The sequence below is a fragment of the Sphaeramia orbicularis genome, chromosome 21 (genome assembly GCF_902148855.1).
Source record: "Sphaeramia orbicularis chromosome 21, fSphaOr1.1, whole genome shotgun sequence".
NCBI classification, from domain to species: domain Eukaryota; kingdom Metazoa; phylum Chordata; class Actinopteri; order Kurtiformes; family Apogonidae; genus Sphaeramia; species Sphaeramia orbicularis.
In genome coordinates, this window is record NC_043977.1 from 31,549,983 (window position 1) to 31,566,298 (window position 16,316).

Here is a 16,316-nt window from a genome sequence, read left to right on the forward strand (position 1 = left end):
TAAGTGTCCTTATCCATGTATAGATCATTGAATATCTTCCTGGCCTGCAAGAACCCTGCCGCCCACCCAACATCTGATAATTACACTCATTAGGAGAGCAGGTAGCGAGGAGAGAAGTGTGGCTAAGTACTGAGGCCGCTATGATAGAGAGCGGGAGACAGAGGAAGACATGTATAAATAAGAGAGCAAGTGATATATTGTTGTGAAAGGATAATGGGAATTTGACGTGGCCCGGTCATTGTCTACTGCATGCTTGAGTGTTTGTTGGGGGAATGGGTGTTGGTGAGTGTGCAGTTGCCTTTTTGTGTGTCTCTATCTGTGTTTATGCATGGATATGGGAAAATGTATTCTAGCTTAGGGGCCTGTATTTATTGCCTTGGTTTAGTGTCACACAAAGACTGGCAGGTCTGCCTAGATGCTGAATGTAATAAGGTTTCTGTGAGACACACACACACACACACACACACACACACACACATACACACATATATCCTTTGGCCTTACATTCTTCCCTTGCTATTTTCCTGAACTGTCCATACCTGTGCCCTCCACGTCATGTGAAGCAGTGGTGTTAGGGCAGCAGCTGAGGAGCAGCTGCTGGTGAAGGAGTGCTGCAGCTTACAGTACTGCAGTAAGATTTAGTGGAGCAGAGGCCAGCTTCCCCCAGCCTGACAGCCATGTGGGATGTGTCCACATGGAGACAGTCTTTACAGTATAGGCTTGTCAAAGATTGGCTGAACAGGATCACTACAAAAAGGTGTGATATCCCAGAGGTAAAGGAAGGGAAGGGTGAGATCCTGTGTGTGCTTGTGTGTATAGATGTGTATGTGTCAGCAGAGAGAGTGAGAGGTGGGGACTGCAGTATTCCTCCAGCGGGAGGCATTGATTTTTCTGGCCCAGCGTGGGGATGTGGGAAATGTCAGCCTCTAATTGAGTTGATAAAACCGTTTTGAGTTTCAGACGTAAATATGGTTTCCCCCACAAAAGGCCACCACATTAGACAACTCCCACTGGGAGGTCTGTAAGGAATGAAAGGCCTCCTTGTTGTGTCTGTTGGTTAACATGTGCATGCACTTACAGGATGGATACAGTGTTTATATCCCACAGTTAGATGATATTTAAATGTTCAGACAGCACGTCTGCCAATCTGCATACATGAAAGCCAATGACAGGCATGCCGCCACTGAATAAAATGCTTGTTTCATTGTGAATCAGGATACAGGCTCATTAGAATAAACAGTTTTTGTTGTGGCAGAGTGGGCAGAAATGGACAATGTGAAAGAGGCAGAGGTCATATCCATTAGAGGTGCAGAAGGTGAATAAAGAAAAGGTTGAATGAAGCCTCTGCTGTCCCTGCTGATTAGTAGATTACTATGCAGAGAAAGCCCAGGACTTACCTGCTGCCATCAATACAGATATCAATGTAGCAATAGTTTTCTGTTGGGTTATGGGGTTTCTCTATTCATTATCTTTCATTTAATGCGTAAATGTTCAAAGAAGATAGACACTCCAAATAAAACGGACTAGTTGAATAGTGTTTTTTCTTTTGATGAATAGCACTCAGATTTTTTTCTTTTTTCATTAAATTGTATAATATAAGTATATTAAGCTTATCAGTGGTCTTTAGATTGATAATCATTATTGAGATATTTAACAATTGTATAATCAAATTTAAACTTGTCAAGTGTGCACGTGAATATGTGTGTGAGTGCATGGATGCCTGTTTGTATCTATAGGGGCCCTGCTCTAATTATTAGGAGTAGCGATAATTAGACTTTCACACATTCTTCCTCACACACGTGCACACACTGAATGACACACACTCTTTCTATTTCTCTCACATTTGTATGTAGGCACACACATTTGTGGCAAAAGCCTACTGGTAATTAACAGACATAATTAGGCAGACAACCATTTGTATAGGGAATGCACAATCATGCAAACACACACACAAAGACACACATTACTTCCCTGGTAATTAAGAGTATTAATTACAAGCATAGCTGTCCCTGTGAGGCTCTGTATCACTCACAGCCTGGCACACAGCAGGGTTCTTATTACTTTATCTCACCACACTATCGCTTCTCTCTCAGTCTCTCTGGTTTCACACACATGTGTTCCAGAATATACTCCTGCTGGATAAACAAATGACGGCTAATTAGTCACAGACTGATAGCTGGCTATAGGTTAACCTCCAGTAACCGGGGAGTTGAGAGAGATCTGCTCAGTAGAAGGAGAACAGACCAGAGACCCTGAGGTGGATGCACTTGTGTGTTTGATATTTGTCAACTGTCCTTTTAGCTGCTATGTTGCCGCTTTTTGCTTTCTTTTCTGCAGTTTATAGATAAAATTAGGCTAGGTGATTTAATCTGTGTAAAAGCTGTGATTATATGCAGTGGTAGAAAAGATATTCAGGTCATGTACATAGGTAAAGGTATTCATAAATAATATAATAAACTCCGTGAAAATACTCCACTTTAAAGTAAAAACTCAGCTTTCAAAACCGTTAGATAGAAGTCTCTTCATGCACTTTGTACGGCTACATATGAAGTGGATGATGCTGAAAGTTGAGCTGACTATTTATGAGCGGTTTCTGTTGATAGAACAAGAACACACTTTACCTCAAGAGCCAAAGGTGTATTCCCTGTTCGTGAACTCACCTTGAACCTTCAGTTAGAGTAGCTGTGGTGCTTCCTCAGCACTCGGAGGAGCCAGGCATCATTTATGGAGATATTTTACAGTTCATTCCCAAATGTCATCGAGGTGGCGTGTTCAGATATTGCAGAAAAGCGTCTCAGATTTTTCTGCAGACCCCAAGGTGGCCCACATGCCCCACATGTGTGAGCAGCATAAAGAAAACAGGAGGCAAGAGGAGAAGAGGTGTTTACTGCAGAATTGGTGCCAATACATTTCATATCTTTCAAAAGCTCTTGCACAATATAGCAAAAATACTCCACCAAGGCAAGACCAATAAGTTTTATATTTGCATACTGCACAGGTTTTATTGTGGATAGCTTTATTGTGTAATAAAGCTCTATTATGGTGTATTTTCTAATAAATAAAAGGAGGAGATGGTAATTTTTCATCCTGCTTTCAATTCTTGTTAAGCAACATGTGAGACTGTGGAACATTTTTTATTGTTTTGCTGTAAATTTATTCTTATTGTGCATGTGCTCATACATATTTTATTTTTTTATCACCAATTTTTACCCACACTGTTGTAATATATTGATGATGACGCTTTCTCTGTCTCTCTCTCTCTCCCTTCTTTCTCAATCTCTGTTTTTTTGCAGTGGATGGCTGTACTGATTGGTCCATAGACTACTTGAAGTACCAGGTCCTACTGGGTGAGCCAGTTCGGCTGAAGTGTGCTCTGTTCTATGGTTACATCCGGGCCAACTACAGCCAGGCGCAGGGTGTGGGCCTCAGCCTCATGTGGTACCGCAGCTCTGGCCTCGGCCACAGTGACTTTGAGGAGCCTATCTCTTTTGACGGTGTACGCATGAGTAAAGAGGAGGACTCGATCTGGTTCAGACCTGCGGACTTCCAAGATGTGGGCCTCTACTCGTGCGTCCTAAGGTATGATGGGGATGGGGATGGGAAAGGTGGTAAAATATATCAAATTGTAAGAGCAAGGAGATAGCAAATTTAAGACAGTAATTCACAAATTATACCAATCCTTCCAGTGTGTTTGCAACCCAATAAAACCGATTATCAGTATTTTAATAACTCTTGGGTAGTGTTGTGTTGGCAAGCATAGAGTTAGAATGAAAAGGAGCAGCAAAATATACTCCAGAGCATTGTGAAGTGGACTGAAGATGTGTGGACAAAGAAAGATAACAGAATGTTGGCTATCCAGAGTACAAATAAAAGCGTGCACACAAACACGTACATTAGTGAGCTATTACACAGAGACTCCCAATACAAGATGCATAATTATGTGGCAGTAACTTATTAACCTTTACAGTGGAGAACATCGCTCAATAAACGGCTCATTGCAGCTCTTCATTTCAGAGAGTTTTTAATAAACCCAGTTAAAGGCCTCTTAAAGACCCAGAGAGGCTTGCAGAATACATTGAGTGTGACTAAAGGAAGTGTATTTGTGTGCAAAAGATACCCCAGCCTATACTGCATTTCATTACTGCACTCTCAACAACTAATTTGGCACAAATGCTTACCAAACATTGTTTTACTGTAGATTAATATTGCCTTTGATTATTGATAGTTTCTTTTAAGACATGTTTGGAATTCAGAGTATTTTGTAATTCAGTAGAGAACCAGAGTCTGTGCCTGCAGGTCTGTGATTCTCAGGCTGCTCGTGTTGAGCTGGGGGGATTTCAAACTTCTCGCAAACCCTAATCAGAACACTGGGAGAGATTTGCCTCTGAGCTGAAATCAATTGTCTTTTTGTTATGGAGTAAGCTTTTGAGTCACACATTTTAACACATATGACCCAAACACTCTCACCCCCAAACTCCCTGCAGGCAGAGAGGGAAAATGCCTTCATCTTCTCTTTACCCCATTTGGATTTCACAGTGTTTGTAGCAGTATTACATATGTTAAAACATCCAAAGCATAGAAAATATCACAGCCACAGACCTTACTTTAGATATTTATATTTTCTGTACACAATACATGATGCCTTTACACAGATTTAAGGACATAAAGGCAGATTAAATATTCAAAATTTGTAATACTTCAACCAGCAACAGTCAAAAATCAGTGATATAATAATACAATAGAGTGTGTATTCAATAAAAGGAATCCAAATTTAGATTCTAGAGCGTATAGTAAGTATGCATGGATATATACAGTCACGGAAAAAAAATATTAGACATCAAAAGTCATCAAAAACAATGATTATGCAATCAAGTACTAACTCCTGTGTGTATCATGTGACTAAAACAGACAGGGAAGAAAACATGGAATGCCTAAAAGCACTGCCAGTGCCATAGCTATTGATGTAAGAACTGAAGTGATTTTGGTTATTATCAAGAAAACCATGGAAAATGGTTAGATATCAGCTCTGACATTAAACTCTTATGAGCTATTTTTGTTGTCATTATATTTGTCTGAAAAAATGTACCTTTAATTGTACCAGGCATTAAAATGAACAAGAAATTGAAGAAAACAAGGAGTGGTCTAATAACTTTTTCCACGACTGTATTTATGTGCCAAGTTTGAAGTAAATTGAAACAAAGTTGATGTTTTTATAGACATTTGAAATTTTGCCCATTATAAGTAAATGGGGGAAAAAAAGATTTTAAAAATTCATAAAAAATCTAAAGTTTGACTTACTTTTCCCAAAATGTATGGTTATTATCAAGAAAACCATGGAAAATGGCTAGATATCAGCTCTGAAGTAGATAGATAGATAGATAGATAGATAGATAGATAGATAGATAGATAGATAGATAGATAGATAGATAGATAGATAGATAGATAGATAGATAGATAGATAGATAGATAGATAGATAGATAGATAGATACTTTATTAATCCCGAGGTAAATTCAAGAAACTAAACTCTTGTGAGTTATTTTGTTGTTATCATTATATTTGTCTGAAAAAAATGTACCTTTAGTTGTACCAGGCATTAAAATGAACAAGAAATTGAAGAAAACCAGGGTGGTCTAATAATTTTTTCCACGACTGGAGTGCACCCTTAAAGTGTGTGTAAATGGGAAATGTGCACTGAATAATATGAGCAGAGAAGTGATGGCTGCACACTATGACCATTGCATACCGATTTTATTCCATCTATACACAAAGTGATGTAGATATAAAGGCACACAATAGGACTGGGTGTCACTGGTGATTTCCCAAATCTGATTCACAAGGTCCTGATTCAATGCGATTTCCTGTTCAATTTGATTTGTTTCAATATTGATTTGGTTTGTCATATTTCATTTGCAATTCCAGTTTTGCTTGGATATAAAAGCAGTTCTCATTGAAATAATGATAAGGATCCTTTAACCTGGTTATATATTGACATTTTATGAAGAACTGACCCAAAAGCAGTTACTTTCATGTGCATTTTATTTAGCATGACCAACATGGGACAATAAGCGCTTTATTTTATGCAGGGGTGATGAGATTAAGACTCAGCCACTAAAAAACAGCGTATATTAAAAAATCAATTTCTCAATTTCATTAATCAACATGGGGTCACTGACATGAAACTTAATTTGAGTCAGAAAATTGATTTTTTTTTAAACCCAGCTCTAACACTTTAAGGTCATAGTCACTGTTTTATTTTAAATACTCTGTACCGTAGCACAGAGCCGAGACAAATTAAAATGTGCCACTGCCCTAATACTTTGTGACTGCATTGTATATGTGGTGGGATAGATTCTAAGCGCTTCAGGCATGTTGTGTACTGTCTATAAATGTAGGTAAATCCCTCTGTGTTAAGTTCAGCTTTTCACTGAAGCCCTCCAGATGTTTTTCTGAGAAAGAGATATGGAGGTACATGAAATCATTGAAGTGTGTGTCCTTCTGCTGCATGTATGTGTGCATTTAGTGTGTGTATGTGTGTGAACAGCTATCTTTGTCCTTCTCTGTCTCGAAATTTAAGTCTAATCGCCAGTTCTTGTGTGAAGGTGACTTCATTTACATAGCAATCTCTCTGCTTTCTTTTCCACTGCTTTGCTCTTTCCCTGCCTCTCTTTCCTCTACATGTCAGCTCACATGAGGTCTGTTACATAGATTCGCATCCATCAATCTTTCTCCCTCCTTTTCTTGCTCTGTCTCTTTTTCACACACACACATACACATGCACACACACACACACACACACACCACAACACTCCCTCTATTTGTCCAAGGATAAACAATTTTCTAATAATTCTTGTAATGACCCTGTTGTGGAATGGGTTTAACCATGTATATTTCCTTCCTATGATTATATTATGGAACATGTGAGATAATCTGGGGAGAATTACTGCTACCGTGAGCTGCACACTAATATTCAAAGCAGCCACAGTCAAATAGAATGTGACAGACGTGAAAGACACCACAGCACTGTGCATCGACCCCCGGCTGTCCATCAATCAAGCGCCACCTCTGACACCTTCCCACAATGCCACAGGGTGCCTGCTGTGAATATTTAACATGAAGAAATGTCTTCTATTGGCTCCCAGAGGACTTAAATGGCTCAGGTGCGCAACTGTGAGAGGTCATTTCTGATCATCTCCCAATTATGTAAACAAGCAGCACAGATTGATTTTGAAGATTTGCTTACATGTGCACATGTGTATTGCATAGCATCATAGTTCTGTTCTTTACACAGATATAGTATATTGTTCAGTTGTAATGTATAAACCCACCACAGATCATCTTCCCACTCTATTTCCTCCAAATAGGAGGCATTGAGTCGATAATGTTACATTTCAGCACCAAGAGGGCATAGCTCTGTTGCAATATCATGCATCTTACTTCTGCTTCCCACAGCATTTTCAATATGTCTTTTGAGTCATCTTCTATGTAGTAGAAGTATACAGTATCTTATTTTCTCATTTTCAGTAGCTATTCTCGCTCTCCACCGTTCAGCGCTAGCTCTGTTCGGTCTTCAGCAGCTGCCGATAGCCACATTCGTCTCTTAAACATGTGTGTGCGTGTGAGTGCATATGTGTGTCTGCATCTGTGTTTTATGGCCCTAGGGGGTCAGAGGTGTTTATACGAGAGAGGTGACTCCCTTATTGCTTCCATAACCTGAGTAGATCATATGAAACCTTGTCATTTACAGTGAATGGGAGCATCTGGCAAGCTGTAAATGTAATGTAATGAAATGAAATGAAAGCCCATATGCCCTATATGTACGGCCTTCCCATTCAACCGACTGAGTGACCAAGTCAGCTTATAGGGATTGACACCCCATATACATGTTATAATACAGTGTTTTATTTTTTCATAGTTTAAATTAGCCTTAGCTCTAGTTAAAACAGTAGTAGGCTGAAACCAGGAAAAGTGCCAGAATTGAAAAGAGACATCCTCCAGAATTGAAAAATTGGTCTCATAGAAACACATTTCACAGTTTTGACAGTGATTGGTCATTCCCGCTGCCAATCACTTATTTTTATAAGGCTTCTGAAAAGACCTGAAATTGGCTAAAGTCTCCCATCACAGAGTAAATTTTCTAAAACAAGAGCACCGACCCAAGAAGAGATACTGAAGTTCGGTTTCCTCCCATGGCTCTTGAATTACAATAAGATGAAGAATGCTGTTTTGGAGTTGTTGTTTTTTTTTATTCAGTAATACCAAAAAATATCACCTACTGAAGCTTTGGCAAAAATTTTCATGCTAATGCATACCAAAATATATATATATATCTATATATTTTTTTTATTTTAATTAAAAAAATGTATTAGTTTATTGTTTCGTGGGCAATCCCAATTAATTAACTGTATCAATAACAGTAAAAAGGTGCAGCTTTAGCCAACATGACTAGTATCCTACTGTAGTACCCGGCCTGATGGCAAAAAAACAATATATTGCACCCTAAAAAAAACAATATATTGAAGCACATTAATTAAAAAGAGAGAGTTAAGATAGCTAAGAGACAACAACAACAACACCACAACATATGACAATGATGTTCTTTTATTATTGTTTTAGAACATTACAATCCTTTTGTCAAGATTAATACAGTAACCCCGCAATGCCAACAAATATTGGTGCTGCTGTATCATGCACCAAGATTAACTGTAGCAGCCCTTCCCAGAAGAATATAGGCTGGCTACTAAGGAGCAGCTATATGTTTTAAATTATGTATAAATTTAAAAAACCAAAAAAAAAACCTGCTGTTTGTCATTTAACATATGTATCACAGTGTCCCAGTCTCTTCTTTGGTGGGTGCAGTGGAGTGGCATAATGTCAGCGGGGATGGGCTTTAGAATGATGATGATTACACTGACATTAACATGAGGGAAAAGGGGATACATCCTTCATTACTGCTCAACACTTCACTAGCAGTGGTTTCTGGGAAATAAGGGTGGGGAGGGGGGCAATGGGGACTAGCTTGTTGTGATGACCAAGCAGCTTTTTCTTCCGTTTGTCTCTTCTCTGATTAGCATTCGTAGACCCAGCTGACTCCCCCCATAAATCCAATAGTGGTCGTGAGCGTGAGTCATTGACTCAGTAAAGCTGCTGAATATGTCATTATTGCTAACCCTGCAAACCTGGTAAAACGGGAGGGAGTCTGAGGGGAGGTGGGACTAACAAGGGATCAAAGAGTGTAAATATGATGTTTGTGTGAGCATGCACATATAAGTATAACTGTGGATGAATTCACTCTCTGGTTTTCCACTATTTTCCACTGACTTATGTTTAGGTACTTAAAGACGCTGATATATTCTCACTGAACCCCCAATATCAGACAAGTAAACATGAATCTGTCTGCTCTTGTCCACCCACAGGAACTCCACTTACTGTATGAAGGTGTCCATGTCTCTCACTGTGGCAGAAAATGACACAAACCTGTGCTACAACTCTAACATGAGACGAAGTGAGAAAGCTGAACTCAGCAAGAGTAAAAACATCACCTGTCCTAACATAGAGGACTATGTTGAACCTGGAAAAAAGCTGGAAATCACCTGGTACAAGGTGAGCATGCATTATCATACAGTTGTGCTCATAAGTTTACATACCCTGACTGAATGTGCAGGGGACGGTCTTGGATGTTCCATTTTTCATTTCATTTCATTTATTAAGATCCCCATTAGCAACTGAATCATCAGTTGCTATTCTTCCTGGGGTCTCCTCTACATTACATTACAATTTCAATTATTTTACATTAATCTTGCACCATTCATGCCCACCCACACACACACACACACACACACACACACACACACACACACACACACAAAAACGGGACATATACAACAGCCCAGTGCAATTAAAATGAATAAACAAACAAAATAAGTACTATACATTTGTACTCCTTCACCAACCAATAGCTGTCTGATACAAATCATAAGACATCTTTCAATATTATTAATACTCTTTCCATTTCATGCCTGCTATGTAAACAAAAAAAGTTTTAATTTCTTTTGAAAACATTTTCTATTACTTTCCAACCACAAAAACCCTGGCAATCCATTCCATGCAACCATGGCCCGATAAAAAACAGTTTGCTGTAACTGATTTGTTCTGCCTAAAGGCAGAGCACACCGTGTTTCACTGGTTTGTCTTGTACAATAATTATGTTGATCAGCGAAAAATGACATGACAATGTCCCAAAACACAAAGCCAAGTCAACCTGTCATTGGCTACAGCAGAAAAAAAGTGAAGGTGAAGGAGTGGCCATGTCAGTCTCCTGACCTCAATATCATTGAGCCACTTTGGGGAGGTCTCAAACATGCAGTTCATGCAAGGAAATCCAAAATTTTAAAGGTGGCAGACGGTGATGGTGGAAGGTGTTTTGCCAAGAAGAATGGGCAGCTTTACCATCTGAGAAACTAAAGTGCCTCATCCACAACTACTGCAAAAGACTTCAGCTGTCATTGATGTTAAAGGGGCCAATACAGAGGATTAAGAACTAGGGTATGGAAACTTTAGATCAGGGTCATTTGGATAGTTTCTGTTGTCAGTATGATTTAAAAAGACCAAACATATTTGTTTGATAATAAATGGCTTAACCCAACCACTAGCCATGAGCGAAAAGTTTTTGTATCATCATTCATATGCTCTGAAAAATGGCCAAAGAATCACAAATTCTGGTCGTGTGAGCACAACTGTATGTACCATACCCAAAGTACAGTTTTGGATAATTTTCTATATTTGTTTTGAGGATCATTGATTGTTTTTTTTGGCTTGAATATTGTTATTTATTATGTGTTACAGAAAAATAATGAGGTGGGTGTCTGTCTCTGTGATTATACAACTGAGAAATGTTTTTCACTGGTTCATTGGTTTGTTTTCATCTAATTTCTTGCCTGTTTATGTTTAAGAGCCTTGTTGGAAATGTGGTTCCAGATCACTTAGTCAGATTATGTATGAAAATGCAAACGAATTACATACAGTAAGTTTTGTTTGCAGCGTCCCACACAATGGTAACAGCAGTCAAAAGAAAGCAAGGACTGAGCAGAGGGCAAGCACAGAGATGGCTTTCATAATGAACGCAAAACTTGTATGAGGAGAAAATTGTGCCATGTCACTCTCTACCCTGCGGAATGAGTGGATGTCCTCCAAATGCACCTTGTCCCCGATCTTTATTCAGCGAGCACCTTCTCTTCTCGCACCTGGATTCTTGCCTTTCCCAGGTCATGCACGGCCCGCAGTCAACAAAGTGCATCCCAGAGTAGGGCTCAGGCCAGACTAATCACAGGCAGATCAGCAGTAGATTAGCTGGCCGGGCCTGACCTCTAGGTTTTTCCAGAATTCAATTATGGTCTAGGTAATGACTGGGAGTGCTGGAACCCAGAGTTATTTGGACCACTGCGGAGCCACAGTGATTGAATTCGAAGGTTGCCGGGAGCAATGGTAGAATAGAATCCGCCGAGCCATCGTTGCCCCTGCCTGAGTATCATGGGGCTGGGAAGAGGATTGTGTCATGGAGTTACGTCTTGTGCCCGCACACGCAAACACACAAATATAAACACAGCACAGATACACTTATTATACCAGCAGAGACCACTATAAATAACATTGCCTGTCCTCTGTGACATTACTGGATTATTGAAAGGAGAATATTCAGTTCAGTGCAATAAACCTTAATCAGATAACTAGGAAGCCTTATCATTTTACAATGAGACATTTTTATCTAATTGAGTTCACTTTCTTAATGCTCAGTGACATTATACACTTTAATGACTACTGTACTCAGTGTTTGTTTTTTAATATATGCTTTTTTTTTTTTTTTACTTTCTTGTGTGTGAAGGTATGCAACCAACTTTTAATGAATGAGTGATACACAAGTAATAGTAACTATCTAAAATGAAAGGATTTTGTGTGCTATGTCACAAATAAAACAAATATTTAAGGAGCAGAATGATAGTTGAAATGATGACAGGGACAAAAATTAAAACAAAAACACAAAAAACACCCATATTATTATCCTTATTATTACAGTCAAAATTACTAAAATTACAAAAATTTACAGACATCTTGGACTATCAAACAGCTCAAATAATGTACAAAGCTAAAAATAATCTATTACCAACAAATACACAGCAATGATTCAGTATTCATGAGGAGGTTATAATTTAAGGAGGAAAATTAACTTTAATGTTCATGTAATATGTACGACTAGGAATAGACTTTGTGTTTCAGTCAGCGGGGTGAGACTGTTGAACAGATTCAGTATAGAGTTAAAGGAATGTCCAAGCATGAAACAATTTAAAACTAGAAGCACTCGGAGAGCGCAGACCTCCGCCAAGGCTGATCAGTGGCCCCCCCTGTGGGCCCCCCCCACGCCAAGGAGGTTATGTTTTTGCCAGGGTTTGTTTGTTTGTTTGTCTGTTTGTTTGTTTGTCTGTCCGTTAGTGTGCAACATAACTCAAAAAGTTATGGACAGATTTTGATGAAATTTTCAGGGTTTGTTGGAAATGGGCCCCTCCGTGGGCCCCCCCACCCCCGATCACCACCAAAATTTAATCATTTCTTCCTTATCCCATTTCCAACAAACCCTGAAAATTTCATCAAAATCTGTCCATAACTTTTTGAGTTATGTTGCACACTAACGGACAGACAAACAAACAAACAGACAAACAAACAAACCAACCTTGGCAAAAACATAACCTCCTTGGCGGAGGTAATGAGGTACAAAGACACAATCTTTCAGAGGTACAGGGATGAGGGAGGTGTTGGGTACCACTGGGTGTTATAAAGATGAATAAGTATGTTTGTATGTGTATATGCATGTGTATGTATATGTGTCTGTGTACATATATGTATGTGCATATGTGTTATTGTATTATGAGTATATGTAAAGTATATTTATATCTCTTCAAAATAATATAAAGTCAGAAACAAAATTATTTAACAACAAGTATCAAGCATTAGAGTATAGATATGTTTAGACTAGGAAGCTCATTATTATTGTTATTAATTATTTAAGGAGAAGGGGTGGGAGTTTATAAGTTATACCTCTTCTCACTCCATGTTGAATGTGTATTTTATGTCTTATGTTTAAATGTTTTGTCTATTTATCTATGTATGTATGTATGTATGTATTTATTTATTTATTGACATTCATATTCAAAATTTAGTCACGGAAAAAAATTATTAGACCATCAAAAGTCATCAAAACGAATGGTTATGCAATTAAGTACTAATTCCTGTGTGTATCATGTGACTAAAACAGACAGAAAAGAAAACATGGAATTCCTAAAAGCACTGTTTTTGGCAGTACAATGCCATAGCTATTGATGTACAGTAAGAACTGAAGTGATTTTGGTTATTATCAAGAAAACCATGAAAAATGGCTAGATATCAGCACTGAAATTAAACTATTATAAGCTATTTTTGTTGTTATCATTATATTTGTCCAAACAAAGGTACCTTTAATTGTACCAGGCATTAAAATGAACAAGAAATTGAAGAAAACAAGGGGTGGTCTAATAATTTTTCTGCAACTGTAAATACTTCAATCAGTCAATCAATCAATTATGCATGTGTTCAACTTCAACGTGTGCACATAAATAAATTGAGGTGCACTGCAGAAGTCTTTGTTTAAAACCTTGTTGAAAACTACTATGGCATCAAAGACATTTTAGATGTGTAGAAAAGTGCAAAGATGTCAGGAGGAGTAACATCATCATAAAAACATATCTCACAGAAGTGTATGATTGACAACTGATACATAGAGGAAGAGCTTTTATGTCAAATAAGGGTAATAACACAATTTTACTTCTATATTTCATGGCTCTGTGCATTACACAGTAGTTTTCCATGCATCTGTTGCCTGTATTTGCATTCAACTCCATACAGATGTTTTCATTTATGCTGTGTGTGTTGCTGTAATGTGCAGGAGTGCCGTCCATTGCAATGGAGACCCAGCATCATCCAGAAGGGAAGTAATCTGACTTTTGAGGAGGTGACAGAAGGTGACATTGGAAATTACACCTGCGAAGTCCAGTTTGGTGGCTTCTTGGTCAGAAGGACAACAAAACTGATAGTCACGGGTAAGTCTCAAATAGAATCAAATGTGATGAAAATGAACCTGTCTGCTTTATAAATGCAATGGTGAGTTGTTTCAGTGGAAAGAATTAGAGTGTACAAAGATGCATTTGGGCTGTTTAGGGTTAAAAAATGAGAATTATTTATGTGGCATCGCCCAAATTATCCTAAGTGATTTATTGCTATTTGTTTTAATATCGTCTTCTGCATTTTGTTTAAGGGAAAATCAGGTATTTTCCCATATTTTTATTCACTGATCATGTAAATGTTCATAAAATCTCAAAGCGTATTCAAAGGTTACTATATAAAAACAGGGAAAACTGAAGAAAAACTGATGTTTTCAGCAAAATATAGCATTAACTGAATATAAAAACATCTACAACCACTGTCATTTATCAAATTACATGGATTTTACTGGTGGATCAATGTTGTAGAAGATGGGGGGTGTTTCCACGTTCACTATGGAGCCTCTGAACATCCATATGGGTCAAATATGATAACGATGAAAAGCTGAGTAACTGCATTTTACCTGAATTATTTGCATGTATTAATAGGATTAGTGGTTCAGAAGTTATTAAATATTTTAAATCGGTAGATGTATTTTGCTGCCGGCATCTGGTTACGTCTTAGAGGGTGAAAAAAAGCCAGAGATATGCTGGACGGGAGTTCCTGGTGTGATGAGTGTCAGATTAATTTGTTTTCCTGAAATTTGAGTTCATTCAGATTCATAATTTACATAATAATCTTGGAGATTATGATTTTTTTCTTACAAGTTTTTTTTTTTTTTTTTTTGTAAATATACCACTTTAATCTTACATATTTAACATTGACATGATGTGGTTTTTTTTGTTTTGTTTTTTTACTTTTTTATTGTTTTTAAGAAAAACATAAGACAAATACATATAATAAAAGAGCAAACAGCAGGAGGAGAGTCCAATATTTGCGTAGCATTTAGTCCACATGTACATCAATATGCTTATATACCCATATTAACCCTTTCATGCACGAATTATGAGAACCTTAGTCAAGATTTTTTTCTTCAGTGTTTAGCCATGAAAAAAACAATGCGATCGAGTTTTTTTTTTCTATGGAGTTACAAAAATATCCATGCATTTAATTTTTGAAGTAAAGAAACGTGTTTAAAACCCAATATCAGAAAGTGATATGAAAATAATGAAATAAAAACATTTTTAATGCTACTAATCTGATGTCTTCTCACATTTTAATATATTCTAATGCTAGTAATTACTCACTTCATGGAGATAATATGCAAAAAAAAAACCTTCTTGTCTAACAAATAATTGATTTACACTCAAACATGTTACTGCAGATCAGGTTTATCAATAACAGTAAAGTTACAGTAATGATCTGAATTACAGTGTATGGGATGGTACATAAGCATCCACTGTGTTGGCTGATATGAAACTAAAACAACAAAACCTATTAATATACAAGAGAACAGCTGGAGAATAACTGTCCACTGGAGTGGACAGTGCATGAAGGTGTTAATTTTCTTCTTACGGTAAAGTTTGAGGATTAGCCTCCGTAGGGGCACGTTATTATGCAAAATCAGACCTTACAGTTGAAACATAAGTGAGCCACTTTAACCAATTTTCAGCGAAGATATCTATTTTACATCTCAGTTTAAATGTGATTCTCTCCATAACATATATACTGTAAACAACATTAATCCAGTCATTTATAGTCGGTATGTCTCTTTTCAGCCATCTCCTTACTTGCTACTAGGAGTAATCTCAATAAACCTTTTTCTCTCTTTGCACACTTGAGTTCTTCTAAATCACTGAAATATATGATTTTAAAGTCAAAAGAGATTTTAAACTAAATGATGTGGATTTTTTATCTTTTTCTTAAAATATTTCTCCCCTCCAAATCCATTTTTACCTACTCGTACACTTAAAGAAAAGGCACAGATGATAACACACATTAACACAGCTAAAACAAACACCCCAGCACAGAGTTCTGCAACGGTGTCCTGCTGCTGTGTTAATTGGTGGGGGGAAGTAGAACGCTGTGGTTTGGACTCCTTCCCTTCCTCCAGCTCAGCACTTTCCAACCAACCAAGCGGTGTTGAAATATTTAAGGCTATAGGCTAAACCCCTTCACACAGAGAGTTAAAGAGCCAGGACCAAGGTCAGAAGATTTACAGTACTCTTACTCTGCTCCCTCTGTTTCTATC

The 16,316-nt window shown here is 37.7% G+C and overlaps 1 protein-coding gene across 5 annotated transcripts in view; it reads left to right on the forward strand.

Moving 5' to 3' along the window:
* Nucleotides 1-16,316, forward strand: part of il1rapl1a (interleukin 1 receptor accessory protein-like 1a) — a 212,411-nt gene that overhangs the window by 89,209 nt on the left and 106,886 nt on the right. For all 5 annotated transcript variants that reach the window (XM_030125420.1, XM_030125418.1, XM_030125422.1 and 2 more), the window contains exons 3-5: nt 3,294-3,579; nt 9,415-9,601; nt 13,971-14,124. In XM_030125420.1, the coding sequence (XP_029981280.1) occupies nt 3,294-3,579; nt 9,415-9,601; nt 13,971-14,124 (627 nt within the window). The remainder of the gene's footprint in view (nt 1-3,293; nt 3,580-9,414; nt 9,602-13,970; nt 14,125-16,316) is intronic.